This window comes from Botrytis sinoallii (genome assembly GCF_014898435.1).
Source record: "Botrytis sinoallii strain Bc 23 chromosome Unknown BSIN_004, whole genome shotgun sequence".
Classification (NCBI taxonomy): domain Eukaryota; kingdom Fungi; phylum Ascomycota; class Leotiomycetes; order Helotiales; family Sclerotiniaceae; genus Botrytis; species Botrytis sinoallii.
The window spans coordinates 2072333-2097610 of record NW_024066031.1 but is presented as its reverse complement, the minus strand read 5'-3'; the positions used below and the strand labels follow the sequence as shown (position 1 = coordinate 2097610).

The 25278-nt window shown below is 43.3% G+C and overlaps 8 protein-coding genes across 8 annotated transcripts; 5 read left to right on the top strand and 3 right to left on the bottom strand.

Moving 5' to 3' along the window:
- Nucleotides 1-447: 447 nt before the first annotated feature.
- Nucleotides 448-2921, bottom strand: EAF02_003059 (uncharacterized protein; the record flags this gene model as incomplete). The annotated part of the gene is made up of 5 exons (XM_038899107.1): nucleotides 448-2037; nucleotides 2086-2334; nucleotides 2384-2482; nucleotides 2532-2748; nucleotides 2797-2921. 5 exons carry the CDS (start codon nucleotides 2919-2921, stop codon nucleotides 448-450), a joined length of 2280 nt encoding a protein of 759 aa, XP_038761395.1.
- A 2644-nt stretch (nucleotides 2922-5565) lies between these two features.
- Nucleotides 5566-6015, bottom strand: EAF02_003058 (uncharacterized protein; the record flags this gene model as incomplete). The annotated part of the gene is made up of 4 exons (XM_038899106.1): nucleotides 5566-5614; nucleotides 5722-5808; nucleotides 5869-5927; nucleotides 5980-6015. 4 exons carry the CDS (start codon nucleotides 6013-6015, stop codon nucleotides 5566-5568), a joined length of 231 nt encoding a protein of 76 aa, XP_038761394.1.
- Nucleotides 6016-6249: 234 nt separating this feature from the next.
- On the top strand, nucleotides 6250-9388 carry EAF02_003057 (uncharacterized protein; the record flags this gene model as incomplete). The annotated part of the gene is made up of 3 exons (XM_038899105.1): nucleotides 6250-6662; nucleotides 6715-7514; nucleotides 7572-9388. 3 exons carry the CDS (start codon nucleotides 6250-6252, stop codon nucleotides 9386-9388), a joined length of 3030 nt encoding a protein of 1009 aa, XP_038761393.1.
- Nucleotides 9389-9869: 481 nt separating this feature from the next.
- On the top strand, nucleotides 9870-11115 carry EAF02_003056 (uncharacterized protein; the record flags this gene model as incomplete). Its single annotated transcript, XM_038899104.1, has 2 exons — nucleotides 9870-10069; nucleotides 10167-11115. The coding sequence occupies 2 exons, from the start codon at nucleotides 9870-9872 to the stop codon at nucleotides 11113-11115; spliced, it is 1149 nt and encodes a 382-aa protein (XP_038761392.1).
- A 383-nt stretch (nucleotides 11116-11498) lies between these two features.
- Nucleotides 11499-12162, bottom strand: EAF02_003055 (uncharacterized protein; the record flags this gene model as incomplete). The annotated part of the gene is made up of 3 exons (XM_038899103.1): nucleotides 11499-11595; nucleotides 11828-11976; nucleotides 12148-12162. 3 exons carry the CDS (start codon nucleotides 12160-12162, stop codon nucleotides 11499-11501), a joined length of 261 nt encoding a protein of 86 aa, XP_038761391.1.
- A 458-nt stretch (nucleotides 12163-12620) lies between these two features.
- On the top strand, nucleotides 12621-14636 carry EAF02_003054 (uncharacterized protein). The gene is made up of 3 exons (XM_038899102.1): nucleotides 12621-12932; nucleotides 12997-13123; nucleotides 13381-14636. The coding sequence occupies exons 1-3, from the start codon at nucleotides 12743-12745 to the stop codon at nucleotides 14288-14290; spliced, it is 1227 nt and encodes a 408-aa protein (XP_038761390.1). The 5' UTR covers nucleotides 12621-12742; the 3' UTR covers nucleotides 14291-14636.
- Nucleotides 14637-19631: 4995 nt separating this feature from the next.
- On the top strand, nucleotides 19632-20661 carry EAF02_003053 (uncharacterized protein; the record flags this gene model as incomplete). Its single annotated transcript, XM_038899101.1, has 3 exons — nucleotides 19632-19640; nucleotides 19697-20259; nucleotides 20331-20661. The coding sequence occupies 3 exons, from the start codon at nucleotides 19632-19634 to the stop codon at nucleotides 20659-20661; spliced, it is 903 nt and encodes a 300-aa protein (XP_038761389.1).
- Nucleotides 20662-23420: 2759 nt separating this feature from the next.
- Nucleotides 23421-23666, top strand: EAF02_003052 (uncharacterized protein; the record flags this gene model as incomplete). Its single annotated transcript, XM_038899100.1, has 1 exon — nucleotides 23421-23666. One exon carries the CDS (start codon nucleotides 23421-23423, stop codon nucleotides 23664-23666), a length of 246 nt encoding a protein of 81 aa, XP_038761388.1.
- Nucleotides 23667-25278: the final 1612 nt, after the last annotated feature.

Here is a 25278-nt window from a genome sequence, read left to right as displayed (position 1 = left end):
TATAAAACAGCCTCCCAACTCCCCCTTGCATCGTTGATTTCGTTCTCGTTCTGATTCTCGTTTTCGTACAAGTTATGCCATTGTACCCATTGAATGCAGCTAGACATTGCTCTAACATCCCTTTACTCATGTCTCCGTCTTTCAATGTTCCAGTGCACACCGTACTGCAATGTTCTGGAGACATTGGCATCGACAGAGATAATGTGATCCGTGTGAGTGAACTTGCTCAATTGAGGCATTATCGTCTTCTCTGATATCACATTTAGAAGAACTGTATTGTTTGAGTTCCTTGAGGCAGTCTTGTAGTTTGTGACACCAGAAATCTAGCATATACGCTGGAGCCGTCATGAAGCTCGCAGCAAAATGGCAAAATCCCATCGCGGTCTGTTTGATGGTATATAGCGATCGGAGATAGACTAATTGACGTTCCAGAATTAAGCATCCTTTTCATACCGAAATGCTGACGCTCTTTCGTGGATCAACTTCATCAACACGGAAGCCAAACACCATCCTGAATAAATCTTTTAAAAAAGTGTATTGCCCAGTCCTCATCATCCAAGTAACGCTCTTAGCGAGATCACTAGCCGAGACTTTCTTTCCTGGCGGAGGTAATGAGCTTGGATTTCTGAAGGTAGGGTCGCTCAGTACTAGGTTTCGATATGATGAAAGTAGATTTGTCTGGGCCGGCGATGGACCAAAGGAACCAGTCGGCAGTGCCTTGACAAAATTTTGAAGTGTCAAGGGTGAACCTTTGGATGAGATTGCAGTTCTTGAATATCCCACATTCATTGAAGCTTTCAAGATTAGCATCTTGAGTCGTGTCAAATTTAGATCCTCCGGTTGGTTTCCGTTGGTCACCGTGCTAGCACCACTTTCTTGAGAATATCCTGAAAGTGAAGATGCGGCAGATGACCATCGCGGTGGTCTTTCTGAACCTAGAACCATTATATTTGGAATATTTGGCGAATTCTCCTCTGGTGTGATGGGAGTATCTTCGAAATCGGTTGTTGGGGTTTCGGGTAGGATAACATATCTTGTAGGTGTATGATCTTCAGGACTTTCTGATAGTGAAGCTAGACTGCTAGACTTGGTATGTGAAGAGCGAGACATTTGATCGGATGATGTTCTGAAAGTCGTCTGGGATGGGCGAGGTGTACCCCTCTCAGGGCGAACTTGTGTCCAACCTTCTCGGAAAAGATCACACAATTCCCAACAAGCTTGAACAGCAGACCCAAGAAGCTCTTCATCTGCCAATTTCCCTTCTCTTTTGTTTTGTCGAAGACTGAAAAGCATTTCAGCCAGACTCCAACAAGCCCGGAGAAGAGCATCTGTCTCCTCGGCAAGTTCATTTCTTTGTTTCATGAGACGATGGCATAGCGTTATGTAAAAGTCCAGAGTTCTTTCTCGAAAAGCTTCAGGTAAATTGCGATCGTGTGTATTGTACAGGTGATTGTTCAATTCGAAACTGACCCTCAATACCGAGTCGGCTACCTCGTCTTTCTTTTGGCGCACATCAAATAGAGATTGGCAAAAATCCCTACACAGATCGAGCGTTGGCCTAACATGAAACTCGTGATCTTCATCGCGGCTATCGTATAGTTTCTTGCAGAGCTTCCAACAACATTTCCAAGCTTTTTCGTGAGCATCCCCGGATCCAGAAAAGCTAAATATCCTTTCACGGTGAATAGAGCTAAGACTAGCCAACGTATTGCATAGTGTCCAACATTCATTAAGCGCCGTCTTCAAGGCTGATACTTCCTCGTCCGCATTATGAACTGTACGAGCATCGAAATCGTCTTCCGAAAAGTCCTTGGGAAGTTCCTCGGGAATCCCTACATCTAGTGAGTAAGGAGTCTTTGTATCTTTTTCTTCGGTTATACCTTCAAGACTACTCGGCCGAGATGGTCGTCTCTCTTCCGAAAACGACTCGACTTCTTGACGAGTTTGCGCTCGAGGTGTTTGATTCTCCAAACCGAATTTCATCGGCTTTATGTCTGTAGAGATCGGTGGAGGTGACACTGGACCTGGCTCGATATACTATGTCGTCGTTAGCTTAGCAAAGACGTATAATATAAGAGGGTTTACTTTATCCGCATGCTCAGCAACCTGAAGAATCTCTGGACTCATTCCTGGGCTATTATTGGGACTCCCACTTGGACTCGTTTTCGGACTGGTCTTCAGGCTTGTCCTTTGATTAAACTTAGGACTGGTGTGAGGGCTACTTCTTGGACTACTTCTTGAACTTCTTGAACTTCTGGACTGCTGGTATGGGGTTGGTGTTGAACGATCCAAAAGTGCTTTCGCCGATTGTACTGGAGTCGCATCACTGAATGGCTGTTATGCATTAGCCGTCAATTCTTTACCCTGTAACTCTATTGCTCACAAATTTTGCGTAGCCCTCGGGGGCGTGGATGACCGAGACAGACTCATCTTCGATGGAAGCACGAAATTCTTCTGGTAGGTTTGTGCTGAGCCTTTTCAACTGTTTAAATTATCAGCAACAATGTTTCCAACCGTGGTGGTGTACCAACAGTAAGTTGCGAATCGGCTCTGGGTATATCCTCATGGTTCATCGTTTCATCTGCCACCTCATCATCCTCAATATCTGTGGTTGTAGTGCCATTCGAGGTCACTGGCGAAGGCCCCACCATATCACTCATTGGACTGAGTAGGTGCGCGCTGGCAGGAGAAAGGCCGTCCTCGAAAGGAGTTGGTTGGAGATTCGAGCCTGAGTAATTTCGCGCGGGCCTATATGATACTATTAGCATGGTCGGTTTTTGAAATGGTACAACATACAGCGATTGGTAATATGGAGATCTTTGAATTGAAGGAGAACATGGTGAAAGAGAGAAGTCTGTATACGGAGAGATGGCTGACATGACGTTGACAGGTGAGGCAAGCAATGGACTTTCTACTGCCATTCTCCTGATATTTTGAGGCCCCAATAAAAAGATAAGAAGCTCGCACACTTCATGAAAGATTGTCTAGGTGGGACCTCGATGCTCAAGTATAAAGAAGAGATGGTAATGCTTACAACGCCAGGTTCTGGGAGGGGTTACCACTCACAGCTTCGGACGTTGGAGTGGATCCGAGAAGACTGAGGCTGAATGGAGGAAAGTCTGGCGCGGATCAAGAGTTCCAACTTCCAAGCTCAGGGCTTTGGAACTGAGTTTAGCAGAAGTGTTGGCACCCAAGGAAATACCGGTATACTTGGATCGTAAAGAGTTTAGTAGGATGAGTGGATGAGTGGATGCGTGTAGCCAAAAATATTCAAAATCAATAACAAACCTTACACGCTCAGATGCAAAAGATGGGTAAGATTTTGGAGAATTACTCGTTGATGAACAGGCTTGGGAAAGCGCTGTGCCGCAAAGTCACGTCCTCGGGGAGGATTTCGATATAAAGTGGTACTTTGTTATGACTTTCGCGCGTGGACCTGGCATCGGCGGGGGTTGATTTTCCTTGTGGGGAAAGATGGAGCGAGGATGTTCAGGATGTGAGGATGTGAGGATGTGAGGATGTGAGGATGTGAGGATGTGAGGATGTGAGGATCACTTGTGTCTACAAGTACCTGGCAATACATACGGATAAGAGAACGAACCAAACCCTTTTGTTTGGTTATATTTTCTCTTTCTTCGCATTAAGAATATTCCGTTGACATTATTGTTACTATTGTTATTCTCGCGAATAGATAAATCATACAACAATATACGATAGATGAACCGCTGCCAAAACAAACACCCTCTTTGGTCCCTTGTCGCGATGAGTACAAAATCTGCCATGTTGAAGCGGGACAAGAAATGAACATAAGAGCACAGATAATAGGCTGATAACACCGTTCAGAAAAGGACTACCTAGGTAGGTACCATCCATTATGGCTTTCTCGATGCAAGAAGAAATCAATGTTTAACCAATCATACGTGTCAATCCATGTCTTTTGATCCTCCCCGCTTGCATATATGCAGACTACAAGCATGACGGGCGCTTACAAGTTTATTTTCCAGATATACTACATACCTGGGCACTTTTGACGGCTTCCATTGTCTTGAAGTAGGCCGAGTATATTTGTATCTACATGAGATATACAACTTAGTGCTCAGTGACATGTCTAGTGACGACTCCGTTTATCCTGATTATAACGGAAGGTGGGTAATCTCAATTCGAAACATGAGAAACCACAGCAGCATATGTACAATACCGGCAACTAATCTCATATTATCACACATTCTATAAGCCGGAGAACCGTTTCCTGATTCATACACAAAGTAACATCTTGACGGGAATAAAGTATCTCATGATGTTCCGTGTCTCGAATCCCGTAAAGTCGCCATGGAAGGATGAAGGGGCAGGGAACAACGTCTATTGTCAAGGAACAAAAAAACAACATTGACAATCAATCCAACAGTTGCAAATCGCGAACCAAACGGCTGGGTCTATCATGACAGCAATAGTAGCTTCAATTATACCCAGATTAGGTTCATTGCGAACATCACTGCCAATATTTGAGCACTTCGGGGCAAAGTAATAAGCATAAGCATATCCGAAACCACGGGAATGTCATTCAAGTCAGTTAGATGGGTCGGCCGGTCATCATCGCTCAAACAAAATCTACCAGTATGGGCGGAACGAATATCGTGGACTAGCTACACGGAAAGATGTTCTCTATCTGGTGGTCCATTCCGATGATAATGATAATATCCTAGTCCTTGTTAATACCCTCCACGGGTACCTCTGTCGAAAGTTTTCTCTTTTCAAGGCCTTAGATCGATCGATGCAAAATCCCCAACTCCATGTTTGTTCTGATTCGACGAGTTTCTCGTAATTTTGACGACTTATCAAAATCAAGCAATACGCGTCGAAGTTTGATGCAAGTTTGCACCAACATGACTCCACCGCTTCTAGCCTTATAGACACGCCAGCTTTTCCCATTCTCTGCATTGCATGAGGTTATAAGAGACCACTCATTGACTATCGCTCTTACAAAAGTGCAAAGTCCTGGTTGGTAGAGTAAAAGCTCCTGCCGTCGGTGAATGCTAGAAATTTCTCGTTAGTGGCTTGTCAGATTTAAGTGCACTCCACATCAATACAGCCCAAGTCCAATGCGTTGTACGTGCATAATAGAGAACCAGTTCCTTGGGACAACTTCTACCAGCAATGATCAAGTTTTATTTGGGCGCCTGATGAAGGTCTGATAGTGCTCCCAAAACAAACAACAATGCATGTACGAAAGGATGTATGGTTATGTTGGAAATGATCCTTGATTGTGAAAATTCGATAATGAGCCGCAAATATTATCACCCCACTCCTCTGTGTAAAAAATTCAACACCGCTCGCAAATGTTTACTACACACCAATCACTGTTGGGTGTAGCCCTGGAACGCCCACGCCAAAATCTGTAGCATTTGGAATATGATCTCCAATCAACGCCTATACCATATGCCTCCCTGTCTGCTATGGTATCGTCTAATCGCATATCGCGCTTCTTCCGATTGAGCAGATCGAGTAATTGAGGTAATCCGAATCGAGCTGTGTACGAGTAAAAGGTAATATGGCTGATTTGACTTATTAACCGTTCAAAGCGGCCTTTTTCGCATCTCTCTCGGCAGGATTGTATCTAACGAATCGGTCAGTAAATGAGGAAGCAAGTATTTATCTGACATATAAGTGCGACTCTTCGCTTCTTTGTTCGTCTAGCACAATAATGGGAGTGATATTTCGTACCTAAGAAGTTTCTCGATGAGGTCGACATGGGTCATGATCATGCGACGGCAGCAATATCTCTTCAATGTGAGCTCATCCATAGCATCACTATAACAATGTGTTAGTATTGTGAAGCAATAAGAACAGTGCGCAGTGTGGTTCTCTTACCCGTCGTTGACTCCCTCGTCAATGAGCTTGACATATCGCTCCCAGATGTCTCCGGTAACCTGTTCTAACGGTTAGCGCGCGACTCTCACGCGAATGCTTGATGTAGTTTACCTTTCCGCAAGAGAAACAACGAACTGGAATAATCATTTTGATGTGTATAGGTGTAGATGTGAATATCTGCGATGATGTTGTGTTTCTAGGATTTAAATTGAAGTTCTGCGCGTGAGTAGATACCAAGAACTTTTTTCTTTATCGCCGGAACAACTCTCGGTAGATCTTCGGTTATCAAATAAAAAATAAAAAACGTTCAGAGCTTCTGCCTCATATTTGCCAATCCGAACCTCGAACTCTTCTTGACTTTCAAGAATTTTTGACAGCACAATGGCTTCCATATTGAAGCGCAAAAGAGTTCAAACAGAGGTAGCAGATATTCCAAAGAGGTCTAAACCTACCTCAGAATCTGCGGATTCTTCTACCAAATTTGTTCAGAGCAATGGCGGGTTTGACATTTTTGAATCGCTGGGAAAGGGAAAAGAATTGGCCCAGGTCAATGGCGCGCACGCCAAAGATGAATTAGATTCAACAGAGGTTATCGATTTTGAGGATCTATTTGAAGATGTGCCATTACAATCTACGGACTCGCAGGCAAAACGAGGCATGAAGCCAAAGAAGGAAATTTGGGAAAAGAAAATTCCACAGGCCCCCAAGCCAGTGAAAGATCAAAGCTGGAATATTTCTGAACCTGTTGGTGGGCGTATGATCGATGCCGATCCTATTTTTACAGAAGACGAGAAGTATGACATCGATTTCTCCTTGCGACGAGCTCAATGGCTAACTGAAACCAAGATACATGATCTTAGCAACCCGTATGAGCCTCCTCATCTACTCGACCTCCGATTCTCTCCTCACCCGATCGATAAACTTCGACCACTCGAAACATCCTTTCGCTCATGTTGTCGCATACGAGCTCTCGCCGACTGATTCTAATATCGTTTGGGCAGCCCTGTCTGATGGAGCGATATACCGACTGGACTGGACTTTGGGAACTGGCAACGATCAATCCTGGAAGATTTCGTCTACCGGGTGCATACATATGACTGTCGCTTCTATGGTATCCGCTGGGCGACGAAGAGATGTGGTATTTACAACCGAACCCAAGAAGGATGGCGGCTGGCGAATTACCGCGAATGAATTGACTCAGCCTGGTTCGCAAATACAAACAGTCGCAAGAACCATATATACTTCAACAAACCCAATCAACTATCTAAAAACTGCCAATGGAGGCTCTGTACTGCTCGCGGCTTCTGGAAAGAGCATCTTACTTGGTTATGTTCGGAACTTGGATTTTGATACTACTGACAAGATCAAGTACGTATTCCGTATGTTTGATTCGACTGCTCCTATAATGTCTTTGGATGCACGAGTATATCCTAGAACGGGTACCGATGACAGGAATATATCAAAGAAGATACCAGTTGTTGATGTAGTGGTTGGTGATGCGAAAGGATTCATCTTCATACATCGTGATTTGCTAGGCAATCTCATACAATCAGAAAATAAAAATTACGCATCCATGATCAACCTTGTGCCGACAAGATTACATTGGCATAGAAGGGGTGTCCAGACCGTCAAGTGGTCTCTGGATGGTATGTATATCTTTCGCGCTTCACTCTCTAGCAACACCTGAGCTGACCCGATAATAGGAAACTACATTATATCAGGAGGTAGCGAAACAGTCCTCGTGCTTTGGCAATTAGATACCGGAAAGACGCAGTTCTTACCTCACATGACATCTACTATTCTCAATGTGGTCGTATCTCCTTCTGGGTCCTCGTATGGTATTCAGCTTGCTGACAATTCTGCGATGGTATTGTCTACAGCCGAGTTGGAACCAACGGCAAATTTTGCTGGCATCCAATCCAGCGTCACCCAATACGCCGAACCCCGAGCAGATGAAGTGCAGAGAGCAAAATCCCATTTCTATAAATTTCATGTTGTCCAGCGGACACCTGCTGTTATCAGTTCTGCAAACCCTTCTCATCTATTTCTTGGCGTTGGACAGACTCCAGAAGTGCCATTTTACGAAGCTCCTGTTAGAAATTGTTCATTTTTACAGACCTATGACCTTAGTGCTGGACATAATGTATCAAAGCAAGCTCTTGCAAGGACAAATGTCACCAGTATTAACGAGACACCAAACGCACTTCCAGTGTCGGAACCCAGAGTCACTCATATTCAGAAGTCTCACAATGGCCTTTGGCTAGCTACTGTTGATGAGTGGACGCCTTCTCACGCCGACCTCGATTTCGTAACTCACCAGGCTACAAACCCATTTGCTGAATTGAAGCTGAGGCGCGAAATTTGTTTGAAGTTCTGGCAGTGGAAAGAAGCAGAGCAGACATGGGAATTGGTATCGCGAATCAATACTCCACATATGGCAAGTGATGCCGCACCTGGAGCCGGTCAAATCCTGGGTCTCGCCTCAGATCCCAGCTCCTTGAGATTTTCTACAATAGGAGAAGACAGTGTGGTGCGAACATGGGTTCCAAAAACTCGAAAAAGAGATGGCATTGCAGTCAAGGATGGAAAGGGCAACGCTCTCAAAAACTGGCACTGCCAGCATGAAATTCAACTCGAAAAGTCAGAGCTTACCGATGACTACTTGCGTAGTACGCCATATAATGGTGCTATAGCGTTCGCGGATGATGGCTCAATTCTAGCTGCTGCATTTGGTAAAAACGGAATAGTTCACATGATCGATCCCGAACAAGGCTCTGTCACAGCCTCACAGCAAGGCCTATTTGAAGGTAGTATCGTGGCCATGGAGATCTTAGGCAGAGATCTCATAACTCTGTCCGATTCGATTCGTGTACATGATTTGGTTTCGGATCAATTGAGGTATAGCTTAAAGCTATACAAATCTATCACACGCATGCATATTATACAAAAAATTGAGATGATGCATTTAGCCATCAATCGAAACAGTCGTACATTCGCAGTCGCTATTCCAATGAGACTTACCCCTCCATCAGCAGAGGAGCTCAGAGAACAAACTTTCCCGCCAACGTATTCTGGGTTCGCCGTCTTCAGCCAGGAAAGTCAAGTGCCACTGTTGACCGAGTGCTTCGAGACTGCTGTCTCGGCTATTGTACCCACTGAGGATTCGGAAGGATTCTTGGTCCTCAATGGAGCTGCTGAAGTCCGAAATGTGATGAAGAAGGGCACTCAACCAATGACCGCTTTGGCCCAATCAACTACTGAACTTAAATTGGATGCGATTGCAGATGAGCCAACTGGCGATCTGTTACAAATGATTGAGGATGTTGAGGATGAGCCGGAAGAGGCTGAACCTTTATCGCCTGCAGTCATTGAGGATGATGATGATACACCTGTTGTGACACAACAAGCACTTTCGGGTGTATTTGATATTGGGCCAGCATTTGCATTGCCACCCTTGGAGGAGATGTTCTATCAAGTGGCAGGATTATTTTCTAGTAAACCTTTGGAAAAGATGGTATAATGAATTTTAATGGTTTCTGTACTTTAAGTTGGCATAGCGAGGGCGGTTTATAAAACCTTGAGCGTTAGGGAGCTTTGTATATGGCTGTACAGAGCTTAAAAGTATTTATACCTTGCAGACTTTGGCTAGTTTTTTCCTTGACTTGGAATAAAATGTTAATATTACTTATCGATGTGCTTCATGAATTTTTCCTTTGTGAGGAGACCCTTCAGCGGTTACATATCTCATCTATCATTAAGGGTCGTTTAATGCGGATCGCGCCAGATAACGAAATCACCCCGCACCCCACTTCCCATCTAGGATTCATGGATTTGTTCACTAAGCACTGCTTGGAGTAACATCACATCATGTTACTAGCATATTCGTAATTCTGTGAATTACAATTTCCATATCAAGTTCATAATATAAAAGTTTCCTTCTATATAATACAACTTTCAATACCTGGCACTGTGCAAAGAAATACATACCACTACCATACATAATGTCCTTCACCAACATCCCAATACTCGACCTCTCTCTCGCCAGATCCCCAGAAACTAAGCCCGAGTTTCTGGATCAACTGCGCCATGCATTACTCGAAGTGGGATTTCTATATCTGAAGAACGTTGGGATAACCCAGGAACTAATAGATAATGTTATCGAGGAAGGGGTCAAGTTCTTTGATATTCCTCTGGAGGAAAAGTAGGTTTTCTCTGCTCACTTCCCACATCTCATTTCAGCGATATACTTGCATAAACACCCAATAGGTATGCCAAACCTCCAATCTAACTTCATCCAGGACCAAAATCCAAATGGTCAACGCGCCCTCTTTCCTAGGCTACTCCCCCCTCTCTGCCGAAATCACCGCCCACGCGATCGATCAGCGCGAACAAATCGATCTCTCCACTCCCCATCCTATCCCTACTGCCTCCGATCCCCTCCACTACAATCTTCTCGCTCCCAATCTCTGGCCCTCGCCCACATATCTCCCTAATTTCCGCCCCGTTTTCGAATCATACATCAAACAGATGGGTGATATATCCATATTCTTCACCAGTTTGATTGCAGAAGCTATTGGACTCCCCGCGAATGCATTTGAGCGATATTTTGATACCGATCAACAGCATAAACTAAAAGTGGTTAAATATCCGGATTTAAAGGAATTGGGCCTGCGGCCCGAACAAGAGGGTCAGGGAGTAGGTCCACATAAGGATTCCATGTTGACGTCGTATTTGTTGCAGGTTGGGGATAAGAAGGGGCTACAGGTGCAGAATTTGAGGGGGGAGTGGATTGATTGTCCGCCGATTGAAGGGACGTTGGTGGTGGCTATTGGACAGGGAATGGAGGCGCTGACGAAGGGGGTTTGTATGAGTACTACGCATAGGGTTTTGAGCCCGCAGTATGGAGGGGGGCCGAGATATAGTGTGCCGTTTTTTCAGGGGGTGAGGGGAAGTACGAGATTTGAGGAGTTGAATGAGGTGGGGATTGGGGAGGTGAAGGAGGAGGTTAGGCAGATGAGGAGAAAGGTTTTGGAGAGTGTGGGGGGTAGGTTGGATGATGTTGAGTTTACTTTTAGAGGGGGCGGAAAGGCGGATACGCTAGGGGAGGCGACGTTAAGAAATAGGATTAAGAGCCATGTGGATGTAGGAGAAAAATGGTATCCAGAAATTCTTGCGGATATAAGAGCAGAGCAAGAAGCGGAACGCAGACAAAAGGGTTTACCCGTTACTCCACCCGCAGAAACATGAGGCAGAGATTCATTGTCTCAAATAAATTCAATAGTCCAAATGAATCCAACTAAGTCAAGCCCCTTTTCGTTGTTGTATGGCGATCCGAACTACCTGACTAGTCCCGATCCATTACTTATCATGCGAAGTAAAACACACATTTGTAGATAAGAAGCAGATTGTTCTGGTTCAAATAGCTAGTCTGCTGGCTTGTGAATAAACGCCATTATATCTCCCGCCCATGCGCCAATCGCTTGTTCTTCTTTCGCAAATTGATGTCAATCCTCTGATCATCGAAACCCAAAATTTTCCTCTACCACATCTGTCCAACCGTAAAATATCGTGTCTTCGTCATTGCGTCGTACGAAATCGTAAGATGAGTCGCACAAAGAAGTGTCGAGGATTTATTTCTTGCCAACTAATGCAGCCTGCTGAGCCATAAACGCTGGGAAGCAGAGTTCCGGTCCTTTTGAGTGCTTGTTCATGGCGTGTTCGGTGAGACTGGTGATGGGATATTAGTTTCGGTATGGTTTGAATTTGGCTTGATGCTTCAAGAAAGAAAACGACTGCAGGCCTCCCAAAATTCTTGCATCCTTTTTTTCCTCTTTCTCTTCCTGCAGGATTCTTCCCGTCCCGACACATAGTTCCCAGAATACCCGCATCTTTTCTTTCAAGACTGACGACTGTGCGAAATGGCAAATACAAATCGCAAACGAAGAAATAAAATACTCACGCAGGAAGTCTAGTGGTCTTCAAGAAGGTGGTTTTGCAAACCTCGCATTGAATATCCTTTGCTGACTCGTTGACCTTCAGTTGCGACTTTGCGACACCCTTCTCAGCATCTTTTTGATTGCGTGCACGCTTGGAAGCTGCTTTTGCGCCCTGTGAAAAGGTCAGGTCTCCAGTATTTAGAATGCGACGATCATAGTTCGTGGTTGAAAACCGGGTTGAGAGACCCTAAGGTGGAGAATTTCCCTGGCCTTGATTGACCGGACAAGAAAAAAGGGTTCTGGAGTTTAAAGGGGAAATAAGGGTAAGAGAGTTTAAACTTACATTACCTCCTCCCATTTTGAGAGATGTTTTGATTGAATTAAGAAGTTATTAAATGGTGTATATGTATGTATGAATGATTGAAGGCAATCCGAGACTTTCTTGATTACTTGAAGACGAAGAAAGAGAAGAAGTTTGGGTTGGGGGGAAGAGAAGAGAAGAGGAGAAAAGTAAGAAGTTCTGGAACTTTTAATGCGTGTACCAATGATTTTTTTTTTTTTGCTTACGGAGTCTGATAAGATAGGTGTACGGAGTAGAGAGTACTAGGTAGATTTGATTTTGTCTCATGTGCTTATTGTTATTATTATTATTTACTTTACAAATTGTCAAAATAATCAATAAAAATTAATTTAATTCGCCTAACTACGGTATATATTATAAATTAGCGCCATTTGAGTAATAAGCTAATAATCTCATATTTTATCTAAGCCCAAAACAGCATTAACATTTCACCTAGTTTCCACAACATAAATTCACGTCGCGTCGCGCATTCCCTCCTCCTCCTCCTCGTCTCTTCTCTTCTTATTTTACTTTTATTTATTTCTCACAATAAAAACTTCTATCAAAACCATCAATATAATTTAGAAATTCCTCTTGAATGCTTCGTTCTATTTCAAATTCTCTCAATCCTCTATTCGGAAGTCCAAGAAAATCGACAGTTGAAGATCGTTTTGAGGGAGAGAAAGATCAAGAATTCACCATGTCTTCACCAAATGATATTACTCTTGCTGAGTTTAACCAAACGTTGGCAAGATATCCTGTTCTGCTCAATAAATATGCAAAAGACAGTAAGTTCATTCTTTCCTTGATCATTCACGAAAGATTGCGTTGTTAATTTAATATTCGATTTAGCAAAAGAAGGTGTTACTCCTCTCCAAGAGCTCGATAGATTCAGATATGTTGAGGCGCCAGCAAAGTTTAAGGATGGCTCAAACACTTTCTCTATTGAAGATATCACGAAGTTGGTTGATTGGAAACTGTAAGTTTATTCCATCCCCATGATTTGCTTTATTTTCATTTGTTTTCTTTTTTCGCGTTATTTTGTTTGTCGATTGGTAGGTGGAGAAGAGGTCGCGTTTTGAGGTCTGAAGCTTGGCTTTCCGGAGGTCTTTCACTTTCCCACCCTCATCGCAAAAAATTAAGAAAAAATATTTCGTCTTATTTTTATTATTTCTTCGTCTCTAAAGTTACTATGGAATGTTATTTAAATTATTTCGATGCTAATTTTCGATTTAGTCGACATGGTGCCTACCGTCCAGGTTTCCTGAAGAAGGTTGGCAAGAACACAGATGAGATTGTCGAGGCTGCTACTAAGGATGCTTTTGACTACTACAAGACCAACCCAACGGATATTGGTGTTGTCATCAACAAACTCAAAGATCCATTGATGGGAATTGGACCGGCCACTGCCTCCCTCATCCTCTCTGTCCGTTATCCCGATCATGTGACATTCTTCAGTGATGAATGCTTCAAATGGCTCGTCAATGATGGAGAACATAAACCAACACCAAAATACAACGTTGCCGAGTTTGAGAAAATCCACGCTGCCGCTAAATCTTTGGCCACTCGTCTCCGTGTCAATCCTCTTCAAATTGAGAAGGTTGCTTTCGTCATTATCAAGGAAACTGAGCCCGTTCTCGTCCCAAGGGAGAAGCCCACCCCCAGTGGCCGTGGCCGAGGTCGTCCAGCCAAGCCTGATAGTGAGAAGAAGATCAAGGTTCCTTCCGGGCGCGGACGTGGCCGACCTTCCAGTGGTATCGTCAAGCCTAAACCTACACCAAGAGTTCCAAAACCTCCCAAGGAGCCAAAAGCCCCAAAAGAACCTAAAGCACCAAAAGAGCCCAAGCCTGCCAAGGAACCCAAAGCTGCTAAGACTCCTAAGTCCCCAAAGGCAAAGGCTGTCGTTGAGAAGAAAACTCCAGGAAAGAGAGGAAGACCCGCAAAGGAGCCTGCTGCCGAAGTTGATGTTGCCGAAAAGCCTGCTGCTACACCAAGCTCGGGTAAGAAGAGAGGAAGACCCGCCAAAGAAAAAACCAGCGATACTCCAGCATCTGCTACCCCTGCTAGCAAGAAGAGAAAAGCATCTGATGATGCTGGTACACCAAGCTCTGCTGGTCGTGGTCGCCCCAAGAAGGTTAAGGCTTGATTTGATTCACTTCCGTGGAGTATGATTGTTCAGTAGGAGATTTTGTGGTACCGACTAGCGACTTCTTCGAGAACACGTGTCTATGCAGGTGTTTTTCCCGGGCCCTTCAGTAGGCTTTGCATTACTATTTCTTCTTTGCCAAAATGGACATATGGAACAGTAATAGCGTTGGATTTCGCACTTAGCTTTTGATTTTTGCTTACCATGGGCGTTGATATGGAGATATGAACGGGATGGATGGGATGGATAAATTTGTTCTGTTTTCTCTTTGGCTCGGATTTGTATGATAACACAATATGGAAAGAACATCAGTTGTGCAACAATTAAATGTTTTATAACTTCGTTTTTATTTGATTTGAACCGTAGAATGCGTGTATATGCGGGGCCAATTACCTGATTCGATGCGAGTGAAACTATGCCATATCGAGTTCGGAAATTGATATCTACAGCTCAGATGACGTGTTTAAATATTTTACTCGGGGTTCAGTCTCTGCAAACATTAACACACATCATCGTGTTCTTAAACAACACAGGAGGGGGGTTTCTATTGTGATATTCAAGACACTAGCAGCATCTCCACCGAGCAGCGGCATACAACATAGGCACAAGTCCAAGGTTTATCTCGACGAATACAATTTATTGACTTTACGAGAGATTGCTGGACCATCCTCTTTCCATGTAAGCACAAAATAGCCCAATGGCCTCAAAGCTCCCATCATCGACTCACACGACGCAATCAACTGTTAAAACCCCATACTGATAGCTCCATTTATGTTTGCAACGGCTTTGAGATCTTGACTTACTTCTTGTGTCATATTTTAGGTAGTGCGAGATATGCATATTGTTGCACGTCGTAACGTTGGGTGGCGGTGTTGTTGCATGGGTCAGGTTGGGATTTTCAAGAGTATGTTGGTTCTGCTTCCCGTATAAAAAGATCACCGGGACTTGATGTAGAATTCTTGGAGCTTATAAAGGCCTAATAAAGTCTATAGCCTGTGTGAAATTATTTTCACAGGACATTGGACTAATTTCCAACTAGGAATGGTGATGGTCTGGAACGGTGGGTTGCTAAGATTGATGGTATCTTGAGAAGAGAAACACGGGGTGCCAATTTGGAGATTGGAGGGATATAGCTATGTGCTAGAGGTTAGGGATTGTAATGTCTGTTGATAGACTCTGTTTACATTCATCCACTCGTGTCTTTATATCTCAACCAATGATGCAGCCAAGGTAAACCTGCTGACCCAACATGTTCAGTTATCTAATCGTGCTTTGACTTGAGATGTGCAACAAAACGCTCAGAAGGTCTTGCTCGGAACATTCCCGGATATTTGATTTGATCGGGAGCAATGATCTAGTTGGAGGACAAGCGATGGTCGAGGGAAGGACTAAATGGAGGCTAAACTAGAAGGATATGATATTTCAACGCTTTGACAAGCGAGGGGGAAAGAATATGAGGTTTCGGATTGAAGTAGTGTGATGTTTCGATAAGACGAAACTCTCTTCACAAGATGGGATTTCCCTACCTGTTATTATTGCTCTTACTTCTGGAATTAGTATTCTCCAATCTGATTCAGATTAGTGCTCGGTAAACTCAGTGATAGGGACGACAGCTAAGGTAGACATCACATCTCATGAGCTTCATGTAAAATTCGTTCCCATTCTTTGTGAACTTGGTATAGAAACCCGATCACGGGTATCATTCATTTCACATTAGTCTTGTTCCTCGTTATTTCCTCAATTGGGCGTCAAGGACCCTGCTCTGGATTAACTCTCACTCTAAATTAAGCAAGCGCTTCCCCACATCTATTTTTATCCCCAGTTTCCAACCTCAAATCTTACCTTCCCAAACGCATCACCAATCATTGAATTTCACACATCACGAAATGTCACTTCTCTTCTCACTCTCGACCAAACAATTCTCTTGCGAACAATAATCCTCAGACAACCACCTACACCGTCAGCCTTTACCATAAAACTAATCTCTCGATGACTTTTGTTGCACATCGCATTCTGTTCGCGAATTTCCTATTGCGTTCAAGGAATGAATGATTGGCTATGATGGACTGAGAGAGGAGCCATATAATATATGGACCGAGATAAGCAGCAATATTAATTGGATATCGTCCTGCGAAAGAGGGCCAAAATTTGGGTCTACCGAATCTGAAATGTACCACGTCATCGAAGCATTTGAAGCCTGCAAGTCTGGTGCTTCAACTATCAAATGCACATGGGTGATCTCCCGAAATTCTACCCCCAAATATTCGTATACAAGGGCGATCTTGAGATAGAGCTCCTATTCGTCAATGTATGCGAGGCGCGTATGCACACGGACTTGCAAGCGCCTTATCTGATATATATCTTGAAGGATGTTGGAAATTTGAACGATTGTACAGCAAAACCTCTCTATAAGGATCCCCCCTATAAGGATAACCTCTTTATAAGGATATATTTTTCGGTCCCAAAAATTTTCAGGGCTAAAAAAGGCCTATATCCTTAGAACCTCTTTATTAGGATATCCTTATATTTCTCGGTCCCAGGATCACGTGTATATCCTTATTGGAACAGTAGAATCATCAGGATTAGCTATCACATGATAAATATACTGGGGTTTTCAAGAGATTCAATTGAAACTCTAAAAAATGTCACGTAAATGGCCCGATCGGGACTAATCGGAAGGAAATTACTACTATGTCGGGACTAAGCGGGACCTCTATACAAGGATACCTCTATATATCCTTAAAAAAGACTACAAAAACCGGTATCCTTATAGAGAGGTTTTGCTGTATCTATACCAAGTTAGCCTAGATTACAATGCTGTGTATTGACCAATAAATTGGATGCTCATCTCTCCTTGTATGTAGTGAATCCCTTTCGTTGCGTTCCTTCTTGGAGTCATCTGTGCTCCTGTTGGTTGTACTGTTGCCTCGAAAACGTCTTGTTGCAGATCTCATCTTCATACTGGGTTCTCAATCGTTACTTAGCTCGTATTAGGCTTCCGAGTGGATGGTCTTTAGTGCGTTAACTTTTGGCTGCTATAAGGCCGGCAATGCTGCACTTGCAAATCTCAACAGCTAGATCACGAAGCTTCCAGAGATAGTCTGTCAGTCCTCTCGGTTCTCTGGCGGTATAAGATTTGGCACAATGTCCTCGGAAATTCATGTCATTTGCTACTCAGTTGCCATCTTACTAGCAGGCATTCCAACCTCGATTTCGTCAATTGGGAAGTCCAATCTCTTTGAATATCCCCAGCTAGAATATGGTAAACTCCTTCCTGATTCTACCTTCAAATGACCCATAGATCTAACGTACATCCGTGAGGTCTTTTGATATATATGGCCTCTGCCGCGGTCCGCAAAAGCACCTCTGCGCAATATCGAAGCCGCAACCGTACCGCATTCGCTTAGAAAGTTCATTGCGCGCCTAATTACAATTGTGAAATATCTCCACGAGGTCTTCATTCCGGTCTCGGTTCTCCAAAGTACTATATATATGCATGTTCTTACAAGGGAATCCCTAGTAGGGACTCATGTTAGTCTCTATTATCTCTTGGGAATGTACGTAAAGTTATTGATTCTGGCGTTCTAACATTTGCTGCCTAGTCTCCGACCTACAAATCGATCACCACAAGTCTATATATACGCACTAGGTAGAGAGAAGGCCAATGAAAGTATATGATAGTCCGTGGTCTTCTGCCTCAAAGTGGGTGCATGATATGTATCGAACTTGTCAAGCCATCGCTACTGAAATCTGTGGCTAAGCTAAGGCGTGTTGTAGTTCGCCTGCAGAATATCTTGCTCTGTTGCATGTCATGATAGGCGCGCGTCTAGACAGATTGGCTAGACGGGTCATATTTGCGGAGGCCAAGAGAAGCATTTTGACATAGTGGCTTACTATAATTATCCATTTTAGGCCAAAGATGGGTAGCTCTTAACCTTTTCTGAGACCCGAATATAAATATGTTGCATATCTGCATTAGGCAGCGAATATAGAGTTACAGTCTTTTACAATTAGGGAGGCCACTTCGAGCTTCTATCACCCCTGTTACCGATGTAGACATGCAACAAATTTTCTTGAGCACTTGAGTGGGAACGAAATCCGCAGCATGTAAGTCTCGAAATGAGAACAATGGGGATAAAGCAAATTGTTCTAAACGATAGCTTTCACGCGATATTATTAAAACGTCTAACAAATGCTCTGAAACCGAGTGCTCGAGTCATAGTATTGACTACCTACAGACTGGAAGACAAGTTGCTGTTAGCAAAATCAATTGCCTTGTGGGAAGGAATGAGACACAGACAATTTTCTAGGTGATTGTAACACCAACTCTGGAATCCTCTGTCCCAAGTAGTACCTAGAGCTACTTATTGGGCGTTCTTTATATATTCAAGACAAATACTTCCTTAATAAGCTGTATGGTGATGTAAAGACTGGCAAGAAAATGTGATTTTTGTTCTCTCACAGGTGATGATTTCGGCAAGTGCATAATAACACCCTTAATGAATTTATATTAGCTAGTTGCAAGTTAAACATAACGCCCATAATTTACACTGTCATTATTTCGATGTATTCCTGATTGATCCTGACCTGAATTCAGGATTCCGTTTCTGTTCTATGGTCCGATCTCATTTACGTGCACATTTTCCAGGTGTTATTGGGCTATTTCTACCTTTGCTAAAATACTTCTAAAAAAACAGAGCTTTTTACTCGCAGGAAGACCCAGGTACATGCAATAAGCTTGGATTTCCTTTTTCTTGAAGATTCTCAAGGTTTCCAGTGTGTGAATGAAACAGAGAGGGCGATGAATTCTAAAGTATACTACCAATACCATACACCTCTCAATAATCCAATCCACCTGGCTTTAGAAAACATATCCCCGTCCAAGAATTTTCTATTTGTGTACTGGTCTGAGGCTTTCAAGAAATCTGGTGGTATTCATTCATTATGATTGAATGAAACAATTCACCACAAAAGCTCATGTGCATCAGCTAATGACATTAGATGATACAATTCAATTTGCAACTCATACATTGCATCATTATACATAATGATTAAACCTAATTGAGCTAGGAACTGATCTAGTTGTTGATCTTGTTCATAGACAGACTTCTAAATTGACATAAAAGTTTCCCCTCCATCCACATTATCTCAATCTCCAACTCATCTGTCAAAGCAAGATCCTTTGATACACTAGGAAATCCCCTGAGATAATTGACTTCTAGGTTATTTCCCAATCCTTTTATCATACTTTAATCCTTCTATTCAACCAGTTCTTCTTATCTGTTTGTGCAGATACTACCAAAGCAAAAACAAGTCTCGACCCCTGAGATTGTCGGTAAACATGGCAGATGTAAGCAGCACCAATATTCCATCATGTGATTCTTTATTTACATACCTACATTACAGTCTTCCTCACGACAGGCAACCAGTTTGAGAAATAACAGACAAACATCTAGCAACAAGAATCCAGCTCAGCTCAAATGCACCGCTTGTGAAGAGTTTCAAGATTTTCAACAAATGGCTAGACTTCCTTGCAAATGTGTATATTGCAGCACCTGCCTCCAGAGACGATTCGCTTGCGCGATAAAGGCCGAGCTCATGTTTCCTGTCACATGCTGCTGGGATACTCTCAATGTCACGCCCTATTATCATCTGTTGTCTCCTGATCTCATTCGCGACTATGAAGCCAAGAAAATTGAATACGAAACCGTGGATCGTACTTATTGCGCCAACAAAATCTGCTCTGATTTTATCGTCAAGGAAAATATCAAAGGACATAAAGCTTTCTGCGCCAAGTCGCCATGCAATACAATTACATGCACAAAGTGTAAGAGCGAATGGCATGATGGAGAATGTCCTCGCGATCAGAATCAAGAGCTAGTTCTTGCCGAAGCCCAAAGACAAGGCTGGAAACGATGTGCGAAATGTGGTAGCTTGATCGAATATGTTGATGGATGTCTCCAGATGGAGTAAGTCCTCAATCTTTCCTCTCGTTCTCTGTCGTGCTTCCCAAAATCGCAAACTAATTCTCACACTCTAGATGTCAATGCGGCTATGAATTCTGCTATTGCTGCGCCGCGGTATGGAAAACTTGTCGTTGCAAACAAATTGACCTTGATCGATTACTCGGAGCTACCAATACGTATGCAGATAACGAACGTTTCACAGAGGTCAATGAAGATGGTGAAGGCGGTGATGAGGACGGTGATGAGGACGGTGATGAGGACGGTGATGAGGACGGTGATGAGGACGGTGATGAGGACGGTGATGAGGACGGTGATGAGGACGGTGATGAGGACGGTGATGAGGACGGTGATGAGGACGGTGTTGAAGACAATGGTACATACGCGGATGTACCTAAGGATTCATAAAGATAGAGTCGATATTACAAACGGTATCGTAGCGACACAATCTACTGTGGTTCATCGGGATGAGATCTATGATGAGAGGGTATGATAGCCGGTACATGGAGTTGTGGGGAATTGCATACCGTGATTAGAGCGTTGGCTGTGATTCTAAAGTCACATTTATGGAGTGGACATAGTAGTTTGAGAGTTCTGGGTTTGTGATTCACGGCATGGTTTGCGGGCAGTGGTTTGCGGGCAGTGGTTTGAGCAGCTGTAGTAATTCAGCGGGAAGGGTTCGGAGTTTGGATTTTCTTTGCACCTTGTTTCCCATATCGAGTCACTAGAATGCTATCGGTCAAGTGATTTATTGGTAAAAATACAAAGTACTGAATCATTCAAACATGCTCTCGTGAATAGGCACTCTCTCAGGTGCAAAAGCAAAATCATTGTCCATATTTGTAACGGATAGCCGTAATCTTGACAACAAAAATAAAAAATCTATCTAACTAAACGATTCCTAAGTAAAGCTATCTTGACAGGTGTAAGAATATGTAGCAAAGGATATTCTAGATGAAAGCTCGAGTTTGAGGGGAAGGTACTAGGGATATTTCGAAAGCATGACTACTGTCCAACTCAATATATCTGGCACAGACTTGAATGGCTTTCAGAAGCTTTATTTTTTTTTAGGTGTTCTTTGTCTGTAAGACGAAAACCCAGGTGAAGAAAGAATCTCACCTTGACGTTGAAATAGTAGATACGTATAATAGAATGGCCGTGAACTTCAGACCCTCAAAACGGCATTTAATTATATAATCTCGCAGAGCAGGTGTGTTGGTGATAGCAAGAGCTTGACGATGTGAATTTGTAAGAGATGCACCATAGGTTTATCTGAATGTCAAGTTTCCAATGTATTCAGTTGTGTGGAAATATTGAACTATTGAAGATGGAAGGGTAAAAGGGTCTTTCGGGAGTTCGAAAGTTCGAAAGTTCGAGATCACGGTCGTTCAGATATGACGCGCGTATAGAGGAAAACTGTCGGACCATGCGAGCATCTTGCGCATGAGAGTTGAGATCTATGCCATGCGGTGGCAATGATATTTTCTCAAAGGTTGGAGATTACTACTTTGTCGACGTAAAAAGCATGGAGGACTTCGCAGACATGAGCGCATCGATGGCATCGTGTAATAGATATGTAATGAGCAGATAAATACTAAAGTTCTTTAGCTTCGAAATAATTTGGGCTATCACATAACTGGGTCTCTGTCGGCTTGAAAGAGAAAAGTATATCTGCTGTCATGCTTTCATGCATACCTGGAATCAAAAGGAAATGAAGTCCAAAGACTTTGTTGCTGGCGCAGGTTCAGCGCCAAAGAAAAAGAAGTTTCTAGGTGATGGATCGGAACACGAGGGCGTAAATGCTGAAATTTTGCACATGAGAGGAGTAGAGAAGATTCGTCCTGCAAGATTTCAATAAGGCAAATCTGTGATGCTATGATGCGAGCAAAGGTAAAGATTGATTGCGCAGCCTCGCGCTGATGATAAAATATGTTCTTGCTTGATACGAGTGTTGTACATCTCAGTTCCTTACTAACATACCGTCGGTATGGAATTAAAAAGCGTTGTCATATAAGCAAACAATTGATAGATTGAAAATATTCGAGTAAGTTTCCTGTTTTGGATCAACAACTTCAGCACAAAAGTGGGCCCATGGGTAAAAAGAGCGAGAGAAATGAGCAAAAAAAGCAAAAGGATAGGTAGAGAGGTACGTGCAGTTAGTTCAACAATATAGATGAACGCTGTGTACCTAAGCCACGAGGGGACCTCGAAGCTGTCGGAGAGGACGGCCAGTTGAGTTTAACAATATAGATAAACGCTGTGCCCTCAAGCAGATGGATCAGACCATTCCGCTAAACTGTCCGAAGACGAAGGAAACAGCACTATTGGGAAATAAGTATACCAAATTGGATCCCAGTTGATGTTACCTAGCTCAGTCTGCAATCTTGATATTCACTTCACAACATTCACCGGCGACGTCCCTTATTGGATTCATGACAAAGACGCGTCGCTGATAAACAATATGAGGCCGCCGTATAAAGTCGCGTGAATGAATTGAGCTTTCAAATCTCGTGATGTCAACCATAAAGATTTGCTTACCAATTTTAACCGTACCACATCCCATCACCATTCGACCACATCAAAATGAACACTGCAGCGGGCACTGGTCCCCAACATTTGTTTTCACTTCCCTAAATCGAATATATCCATCTTTGTAGAATAAAAAGTTACCTGCTAGAGCCTCTAGAGGCTTAGCCGTCCTATATAGTCTTAGACTGAACGTGGACGTAAATGAAATCAATCAATCAATGAACACTGCAGTTAGTGATTTTTATTCTCTGTGCCGCCAGATGGGCCACCCTCCTCCCACGTTTATCAAGCTCAACAACCAGCCAAAGAACCGCGTTGCCCTAGTGGTAACAGTATTTGGCCAGCAAATTGTCTCCTCGCGTCCAGAAAGCACCTACAAGGCAGCCAAGACTGCTTTGGCTAGAAAGGCTACACATTATCTCAGTGGTAGTCAGACTACCATGCCACAATTGTGTTTGATGCTGTATGTTTAATTATTCATGTGAGCCATCGGCTCTGACTAAATCGATGAATAGGGCAATGCAATCTTCGGAAACAATGGGCGAAGCATCAGTAATGCAAGCGCCTCACAACACCAAGCGGCCAATTTGGCTGTAAGTGGACCACGATACCAATTCTCACGTACCACCGATAAACTGATGGCAAAACGGCCGGCATCTCACAACGCCCTAAGCACCGATGACCAATTATATCTCGAAAAGCACTTCAGACGTCAAATAGTAAGTCAGCTGGGCAGAGCTACTGGTGTTCAGGTCACAGCAGCGGCCGACCTCATGGCTGATATCATTCTGAGGCGTCCTGAAGGACAAACAACGGAGTGGCATGGAGTGATGAGGGTCTTCACGGAGAGATTGGCCCAAAGATTGGATGAGGGCAGTGGCTAGAAGCTGATGTATGTTTCTAGCCTTGGCTGTCTAGAGGTGTAAATCACGGGGATGTAAAATTGGAAGTGGCCAATAATCTGCAAATTCTTGGAAAGTATTTGAATCTGAATATTCACCAATTTAACTCCTGGAGTGAAAATTTACAGAAGGTGAATCAAGCCAATTCATTTTGGTATTGTCTTTATTCTCAAGCGAGAAGAGCCGATCTAACTACCAACGACGGTTCAACTGCGGGGTCTATGTATTAGAACTCTTTCAATATTCAGTCTATACTTCATGCCCGATACTAGATGGCACTTGCTCGTTCCAGGCTCTCAAGCACAATTTCGTTCCTTTCAAGCTTGGATTCGCAACATTGTAATGATATATTCCTTCGTTTCTGCTCTCAATGATACACTTTCTTAACTTCAACAATTGGATCGTAATAATGTACTACCCAGCCTCGAGTTTTGCTGCTATTCTTTGTCAGCCTGGGACCTCAGATAAAACGAGGCTATAGTCTATTATCACCCCTTTCTTGATGTCACTTCTTAGCTTCGACTTCTAGCCCGCAGTGACATATGTTCAGCTTCAGCTTCAAACATTACTTTTGCTGGTTCTATCGAGCTTTCTATTAACTGATTAATATAAAGAGCTGATACTCAACTTCTACGTTCCACAAGTCTCCTCTCGACTTCGGCTGTAGATATTATGGATTTGTTTCCCAGATTCAGCTTTCGATTCAAAAAAACAAATGGTTTATCCTTCATGCTGTTCTTTCAATGCTTCTTCAACCTTTGAACAACTACGATCTCTCTTTACTTTCCTCCCTTGCTTCTGTCTCTTCTTGACACTACGGTGATCGAGCAACTTGTCTTGTTGCGTGCCATAAATCACGTGTCTAATACACACGTGATTTTACTCTTCATGGATGTTATTCAGTGCACTGCTCACCATTCGATCTAGCCCAGATCTACAGCCTAATTTCAACAGCGAAGCTAATGTCTACATGTGCTACTATCTTAGCATAACATGACCGATTGTGCACAACTCCCCCCGTCTTTTGAAGCACTATGAAAGAAGGACGTCGGCATAGGCTGCCATGATAAGAAGAATTACTCATACGATTGCGTGCCCCTTTCTTCATTCCAAATCCGTGCTTGTCTTGCGTTGCCGTGCCAGTGTATAGGACGCGCAATAACTCAGCATCAAAGCTTCTCCAGCCCCCTTTCAATATTTCCCCATGCACGTAACCAACTCAGCTGCAAACTCCTGCAAAGGTCCATATTTTTCATTAAAAACGAGTCCTTCGTCTCCCTTGACGTTTCAGATACCAACAGTATAGATACCAGCCCTCCACTTTCCAATAACATGAACTCTCATGTTGAAGGTCGAAGGATTTTGATACTCCACTCCCCATCTCCCCGCGACCACTTGAATCCTCCTCCCTCCTGTATCGGAAGGTCGGAGACATGTCATATCATGATCATCAGTGATAATACGATCACATGCATCATCTCGCACCTAGACTGCCAGGTTTTTCGGATTCGCAATCTGTCGATCGCGGATATCCTACGCTTCTTATCCATTCTTCATCCCTTGATCGTACATCTCCGTGGCAAAATGATCTCTT

Excerpts from the sequence above, each read along its gene's own strand:
- EAF02_003054 (XM_038899102.1), top strand. The coding sequence starts at position 12,743 with ATGCTTCGTTCTATTTCAAATTCTCTCAATCCTCTATTCGGAAGTCCA. Across the intron at positions 12,933-12,996 it reads CAATAAATATGCAAAAGACA|CAAAAGAAGGTGTTACTCCT; the intron begins GTAAGTTCATTC and ends TATTCGATTTAG. Across the intron at positions 13,124-13,380 it reads AAGTTGGTTGATTGGAAACT|TCGACATGGTGCCTACCGTC; the intron begins GTAAGTTTATTC and ends TTTTCGATTTAG.